Genomic DNA, 8,423 nt, shown 5'->3' with positions numbered 1-8,423 from the left:
AGGAACATCTTAGATATTTTGAGTGGAGCCGATCACTTTTAAGGCTCATTGGCAGGCATCAAAGGTACTTTCTGATGATGATATCCCTTCTGTCTGGTCCAACATTCTCAGCCAGCCTAAAATTTCTGATCATCTTTTTGGATTATGGCATCGTCCTTGAAAAGTCTCTTTAAAATGAAAGTATGTTACCTTAGTGGGTAATTCATTAACTCAGGGATACCCATTGGCATGGATTCTCATTGGAATTGCTGGTGGAGAGCAGATAGATCCATGACAGCATGGGTACCAGGATGCTACGTTTTGATGGAGGTGAGTGGTGGGGTAAGAATATTGGAGCCTGGGAGCTAGGGCATTGACTGGAGATGGCAGACATGAGCAAATGGCACTAGAACAGGCAATGACTATGAGGAAATTGATACGTGGGAAGAAGGGAAGTCAGGAGGGAAATGAGGTAGCATGAAAAAGGTGTGTGGCAACAAAAAGAAACCCCAAAGTTTTGCGCTGGGATCTTCTACAGCCTGGCCTACAAGATGATATATACTTTTTCCTCTTTAAAAGGAGCAGAAATAAATCATATTCTTGAAAGTTTCCTAAGTTGTGAAAATTGGTCTAATATGTTTTGGGTTCATATCTTATTTAACTCCTTTCTTTTCCTAAGTAGTAATTGGTTTGAGCTTGGAAATGAATTGGCACACAAGGCTTCTTATTTCCCCCATGTATTATTCCACAAGAGTTGAATGTTGAACACCGAGCTGTGCCTGGGAATTAATCGAACCTAGACAAGAAAGGAGATAGTTTAGCTTTGGGGTAATTCGATGCTGAAGCCTTACTGTATTTACAATACATTTTTAACACCCTCTTTTTTTCTTCAATCCCCATGCTCATTCATTTTGCAGATTCTGAAGTCATTAGGGCATTTTGGAATTGGTTGTTGCAGGGCAGAGGAGACAGGGCTCATTCTACTGGGTCATGAGTTCTGGGAACAATCTTGGCCCCATCACTGACTCCATTGACCTATAAAAAGTGTTGTTAATCTTCTTATTGTCTGCCTTATAAGATCTGGGAGGAGAAATGAGGTAATGTCTACTTAGACCTTTAAACTTCTCGGAAGAACAGCATTCTACAGTAATATGATTTCCTAATGCATTTGTTTGTATTATAATGGAGTGTAATTCCATTTGTCTAAATTTCTTAAGATGCCTCTAGAATATCTGACAATCTCGCACAGGGGAAGCTGTCTGGTTTTGAAAGTGAGAACTGGGCCTAGACTAGAACCCTCAAAGGGTATTCAGTCAAGTGAGCCAGCTATGAATTTATGAGGTTAAGGGAAAGAAGCTGGAAGAGGAAGGAATGGGATCTAGAGTTGGTGGTGATGGGGGGAAGGAGTTGTAATTATTTTCAGAGAGTTTATATTATGCTTTTAAATTATGTTGTTTTACTAAAGATCAATATCAATATATATTAAAAATATGTGTTTAATTTAACATATTACATATTGTTATGTAATGTTATATATGCGGCTCATCTGCAATATTGATCCTGTCATCATTCTCTATATTGATAGACTCTAACCCAGCCTTCTTCGAGATTTACTTTATTATGCTACTTGGGCCTCAACTTGGTCGTTTAATAACTTATTTTTGATTCTGACACCCGCAATTTCATACAAACACTGACACATTTCTAGATTCATTTATAAAATATCTAGTAAATTGCTAATAATGCTTTATCTTTATTCTGTAGGTAAGGGAATAAATAAGTCTTTTTTTTTTTTTTTTTTTACTGGAATAGCCACAAACGGAGTAATTTTTATATAGCCTTCTTGAGCAGTATTACAATTGAATTCTAATCAGCCCTAAAAAGAGAAGATAAAACAAAGACTATCAAGTGAGGAAGCATACATATGTCATCTCTGACATACTATAAGGATGTCAATTTAGATTATAATTATCATTATTGGGCAGTTTTGTTGCGGAATTTCTTAAAAGCTATTGGTTCTTTGGGATTTCCAATTTAGTGTTTCAAAAGAAGGCTGGACTTCTGTAAAGGAATTTTAACTTAACTATTGAGTTAACCAGGAAAGGCAACAGTATATCTTCTCCACAGAAGTGACTATATACACTTTTTAATAGCAACTGATTTGTATATTTAGAGCAATGATACTAATCTTTTTCCTTTCTTGGAGGGGAGGAAAAGTGTTACCAATTTCATTTGCTAAATTATAGAATATAATGCAGAGATAATATATCCTGTCACCCAAAATGTGGCATGAAAAAACAAATTCCTGTACCAAATTGTGTGTTGCATACCAGAGGCATAAGAAAAATAGTCACTTTTTCTATCAAATTAAGACCATCAAATTAAGAACACCTTATATAAGGAAATGATATAGACTACTATGGAACTGCTCTTCAGACCAAAATAAGCTTTTACTAAAAAATTATAACTCAAAGTTACAGTTCATATCAGGTTGGATTGTGGATAATCTTAATAAAACCATTTTTTATTGGAAGATGTCATTGAGAGGATATGACCACCAGTTGACCTGTGAGCCAGACTCCAGTTAATTGGAGGCTCCTCATGCCTTGCTCTGTCCTTCGAATCTATGTTCTACTGTGGTTCTCACAGTAGGATCCTTTTCAAGGACACAGCCTTAAGATATAATGTGTTGTTGAGACCACACCTGACTGAACCCAGTTAAGGCCTCTATATAAACTTTTAAGTTTCTGGCGGACGATGCAGAGATCTACTTGTCTTGTGGCCCAAGATGAGCCACGTAAATCTATTAAAACTGCCACCTACCAGTCTGGAGTGGTCTGCATCTTTCTCAGTCTCACCTTGCCCTCTGTATTTTGGGGCTTGTTTCACCCAGAGAAAAACTCCTGAGGTTACGAACAATTTTCTATTCCTGATGATTTACTAAAATTTGAGTATTTCTGGATGTTAAATCTGTTGTGCAATTTTATGTCCTCATGTAAAACTTCATGATAAATTTATGAATTTATGCAATCATGTATTAATTTAACTAAGGCATACTTTAAAAAAAGATTGAAAAATGTCTTCTTTATATGGATCTGTTGCAATTTAAATTGTGATGGTTTATTTGAATTTGTTTCAGAATCGAAGCAAACGCTTGGAGAAGGTCCATGTGGTTATTGGACATAAATCGTGTGACTTGGATTCTCTTATTTCTGCCTTCACATATGCTTACTTTCTAGATAAGGTGAGGAAAAAGAAGATTTTACTTTTTAATTTAAAATTTGATTTAACTTTGAGAACAAATGTTTTCTGGGAAAATAAGGAATCTTAATTTTTCATGTTTTGTTTTCTTGTTGCAGAGAATAATGTGTTATAATCCATTAATCAAGCTTTGGTCTAGTTATTTCTTACTGATTCTCTTCATACAACATTATTTAAATAGGATCAATGTTCTCAAATAAAAATTAAATTTTTTTTGTAATAGTTGATTATCTATGTGGAAATTCAGAGAACTAACAACTGTAAGGGTCAGAATTTCTTGTTTTCCTTTATCATTCTTGTTGGATTGTCTTGCCCTTAGGAGTAGAAAAATATGTCAGAATAACCTGTGAGAACATTGCATGAAGTACAGAGCATATTGACTAAAATTTTCAGAAACAGAGGTATTTCATGTCACATCTATATTCTGTTTTTGCTTTTTAGCCCTGTCTTTGTACTGCAAGGTCATTTCCTGTTAGCGATAATCTCCCTTGAGTGTGAATCTTAGAACTCTGAAATTTATAAAATGCCTATAGAGGTGGAAAAGACTTTTTAATAAGTTGTTTTAAAATTTCCATTCCATAAAATTCATCAGCTCATGATAATGCATTAGCTTAAAGCCTAAAACAGTATATTACAAGTATTTTGGTGCTATTTCCAATTTCACACAATTTTTAATTTTCTGGACTCCAGTTTGTTTTACTCCAATTTTGTTTGGATCCTTGGCTCTCTGAGTATGCATAGCTGATCTAGGGTCATTTAATTCACATGAAACTCAGTCTTCTAGAATGATCTGTGGGTGGCAAGAATGGCTTTAGGGCAGCAGCTGACCAGAATGCCAGATCAAATATTCTGATCTCTACATATTGGCTGTATAGCAAATTTATCTTAAAATTTGTTGAACTTTACAAGAGAGATTAATTGGTATGAGGAGATAAGTGCCTGTGTCAAGGCATGCATATTAAATACTAATCTTTTTAACTGGATTTTTGCCTCCTAGGGGGAAAAAAATGTTGCTTGTCTTGAGAACACAGAATTGTTTGAACCAGACTGGTTTTTAAATTGATAGTGGCATGGACTCTTAAGGAAATTATGTAACAGTTACACCATCAACGGCAACTATGATGTCTTGAATGATATAATGACGTCCAACAAGAGGAGTAGGAGAAGTAGTTGTAATAGTAAAATAGATAAAAATAAAGAGATATGTGGCCTCTTTTATCCTTCTTCTAAACTTCGCCACTAAGCATGGAGACAAATATGAATTGCTGAAGGGTCACACACTGGGGATTTGTTATATTTCTATGCCTTGCTCTTAGTGTACTGGGTCCCGCCCCTACCAGAAGTCTGCATCTCCATTTAAATTTTTCCTGAGAACCTGGCTACTTCCTCTCAGAGTATTAACACAAGGATAAGTACAGAACTTTGTAGCTTAACCTATGTGACATTGTTTAAGTACTTTCACTCTGGTAGGTATGCCCCATTCTATGGATGAGGAAAACTGAGACTTAGAAAAGAAGTTGGCTTTCTAAAAGTCATACAGCAGAGCCTGGGGCTAGCACCTAGTTCTTCTGAATCTAATCTCAGAATAGGTCCTGCCAAGGTAGGCTCAGGCCACATGCTCTTGACTCGTTTCATTATCAGAATTAGATATAACTTTATCAATTAATCAAGAAAAATAACTCTCCATAGATAAATTAATAATGATTATTATACAATTGTTATTCAGTATTAGCCTGACAGGTGGGAGCAAAACATTTTGTTGGAGTGGCTTTGTGCTTCATATACTATAGCAGTGAGTGATTCATTTATTTCACTCAACAAAAACATATTAAATTTCTACTCTGTGCCAGATTGTTTTATGCACTGGGAAACATAACTGAACAAAAGAGGCAAAAAGCGCTGCCATCTTAGTGTTAAAAAAGAGAGATGAATGATAAAGATGTTAAAACCGTGCAAAAAACACTATGCTTTTGACAGAGCTGGTGATGATGTGAGAATAAAGGTCATTTACTTTATGCAAAAATTCAGTGTTATCAAACCCCACATTATCTCAGTGATATTTAGGGTTTATTGCTATACACTTATAGTAATTTTTAAAAACCCTTTATTTTTTAAAATTCCTATAGAAAAATGTTTATTATCGTGAATCTGAATTCTCTAACTTCTACCCATCTCATTTCCCCCTATTACAATTTTTAATAAGAGATTTGTTAATGTAAGATTTTAAAAATAATATTTAAAAAAAACAACAGAAATCACAACAATTAGTCTGTGGGCCAAAATCTGGCTCATAAATGAGTTTTTATTAACTTACATAGTAGTTTTATTAAAAAATTAATTGCAACAATTAAACATCACAAATAATATCTCACGATCAAGATTTCCAACTTTTCTTGAGTAATTGAAAGATTTAACTATTCTGAACCCAAAGTTTTTGTATGTAAACAATTGGCTGGAGCTGAGTGACAGGCATACAGTAGAGATGAGACATATATGTCTTTCTGTGTCACTGCAGTCCTCACCTATCTTGTTTCAATCATTCCAATTTTCTGCTAATTTCATATAGAGATGTGAATTTGTTTCCCCTGAAGAGGAGAATATAATAGATGTACATATATATTTATACATAGTATATACATTATATATATTTTTTAATTGTGGAAGGATTGAAATGAGGCATAGAATTTTTCAAATAAGGTACAAGAAGTTTCATGTAGAGTAACAAGAGGCTAAATTAGGATTTTCTGCTAACGGGGTTCAGGAAAAGCTGGTTATGAATGTCAAATGGTTTAGCGAGGCCGAAGGACTTTTGTTCCCTTTTCTGGTTAAACCCAGGCTTGAGAAGATGTGGTTGTTTTCTTTCCTCCTGCTATTGTCAGTGATTGTTAACTTTTTTTCGCTAGGTCAGTCCACCTGGGGTTCTCTGTTTGCCAGTGCTGAACATACCAAGAACTGAATTCAACTACTTCACTGAGACAAAGTTTATTTTAGAAGAGCTAAATATTTCTGAATCATTTCACATATTCCGAGATGAAATTAATCTACATCAGCTAAATAATGAAGGGAAGTTATCTATAACACTTGTTGGCGGCAATGTGCTGGCGAGGTGAGGCTCTGGAGGTCTGATCTTTTAATGAAGGCTCTTCTGGGCAAAATGTCACCTTGTTCATGAGTTTTGTGGTTTAGGGAAATTACGAAAGGCCGAGGCCATTCAGAGGGAAGGAAATTTTTTTTTTCTCTTATGGCAAAAGCTGAGTTACTCCAATCCTTTGTTTTACTTTTGCATTTCAAATATAACATCTTTGAATGGAAAGTTCTTGTAAAACTGACCAAAATTATAATTTTAAACCATTTCAACCACTTTCTTATAGCAATGCAACTGTCCTATATATTGATGCAGAAAATGTGTAATGAAAATTGAAATTAAACGCTAAATAAAACTGAAAGTTACTTAAGAAAAAAATCTCAGTAGTGAAATGGAAAATTATATAGATGGGCTATAAAAGTCATTTGATCTTTGGCTCATCATTCATAGCATTTTATACCATGAGAGCAGGATGATGTTTTGTTTAAGTTCATGTAGTTTGAACTCCATATTTTATGGACAAGAATCCTGACATGTAGTGTTACAAATGACTTACCCAAGGTACTGTATGCAGTTAGTAGAAGCCTTTGGATTAGAACTTGGGACTTCTGTCTCCTTCAATAACTGCTTAAGAATTGCTAACTGGTACAAGAATCTAAAGATACATAAAGAGAAATAAGACAAATTCTCTGCCTTCAAGGACCTTACAACTCAACAGAAAGATATCCTTTGATAAACTCTCTGTTGCTACTGAATGAAGAATCACAGTTACACATCTCAGTCATTTGAGATGTTAGTTTTTTGCATACTTTGCCAATTTGCTAATCGTTGATGACATTAACCAGTGGAATAGACTTTAGTGTACATGAAATAAAAACTGTACAAGTATCTATTTTTTTATTTAACTATTTTTTAGAAAGCATATTTAGGTATGAAGACGTTGTAATGTCAGTTGTGCAGTTTATTCAATTATAAAGAGTTTTCAAAATAATCTACCTGCATGGTGCTGTTTTTATTCTCATTGTGTTTGAAATACACGAAATTCTTTTTGAGTAATATTTATCAGTGAGTAATTGATAACTGGCTGAGAATTATGGGTAAGTTATTTGACTGACTTCATTTATCAATATTCAGGATGACCACATACTTTATTAAATTTATGTGTTAACCTATTCAGATCGATAAGTGCAGGTAGATATGGAAAAAGACAGTTTAAGAAGCCACATGAAACTTGTATGTCAGTTGAAACCTTAGGAAGAGTTTTGTTACCAATTAAAATAGAAAAATTTTGCTTATTTTGAGACTGAAGCTATGAACACTGGCTTTGGGATTGTTTATGAAATAAAATGCTTTTCAAAAATAGGTCAAGATCTTCTTTTCCTTCACTTCCATTCTTCTGGTTTTGGCAGACAGAAAGAATAAAGTTTGTTTTAGCCACATCTTTCTTTCTGCCTTTGATGAAAGCCAACTCTATCTCCTGTAAAAAGAATAATTGTGAAAGTAAATAAGCCGGTAGTATTTTTCCTTCAGCACCATGACTGGATGTACAAGCTTTAGAACCAGATTTTAAATTTAAACCAGAGTTTAAATATAAGCTAGTCTACTTATAAACTTTGTGACCTTGGACAAATTTCTTCACCTCTTCATGCCTCTGTTTCTCCATTTATAAAATAGAAATTTTAAAAGAACTCATTTCATAGGGTCATTTTATAGTATAAAACATGATAATATTCTGAGACATTTATATAGAATCTGGCCTGTAGTAGAAGCTCAATAAATGTTAGCTATTATTATTGTTGTCGTCGTTTTCTAACAGCTAAACGAAAAATAGAAGTGCTAAGGTGTGAAGACACTCAGAATCTTAAGGAGGTGATTAGTTAAAATGAAATGTGAAAACACATAGAATCAGTTTCTTTTCTTCTGAGTCATGTACGCTTACTCATATTTTTGGTTATTGTGAAGAAGTCATTTGTGTGGGAGAAGAGATTAAATCATTCCCAAAAGTAAGAAAACGTGCCATATCTCTTTCTCCTCCTCTCCTACATTTGCTTTACAGTGAGGACAAAACTTTAGAATCAGCTGTTGTCAAAGTCATTAG

General features: G+C 34.2%; 1 protein-coding gene across 1 annotated transcript in view; it reads left to right on the top strand.

Annotated features, from left to right (window-relative positions):
- Window positions 1–270: 270 nt before the first annotated feature.
- Window positions 271–8,423, top strand: part of LOC105302459 (protein prune homolog 2-like) — a gene marked incomplete at its 3' end in the record, with an annotated part of 28,221 nt that continues 20,068 nt past the window's right edge. The window contains exons 1-4 of the mRNA XM_011375501.1: window positions 271–309; window positions 3,119–3,223; window positions 6,144–6,346; window positions 7,503–7,558. Of these exons, the coding sequence (XP_011373803.1) occupies window positions 271–309; window positions 3,119–3,223; window positions 6,144–6,346; window positions 7,503–7,558 (403 nt within the window). The remainder of the gene's footprint in view (window positions 310–3,118; window positions 3,224–6,143; window positions 6,347–7,502; window positions 7,559–8,423) is intronic.

The sequence above is a fragment of the Pteropus vampyrus genome, unplaced genomic scaffold (assembly GCF_000151845.1).
Source record: "Pteropus vampyrus isolate Shadow unplaced genomic scaffold, Pvam_2.0 Scaffold273, whole genome shotgun sequence".
Classification (NCBI taxonomy): Eukaryota; Metazoa; Chordata; class Mammalia; order Chiroptera; family Pteropodidae; genus Pteropus; species Pteropus vampyrus.
The sequence above is the reverse complement of the archived record's forward strand: the minus strand, read 5'-3'. Positions and strand labels throughout refer to the sequence as shown.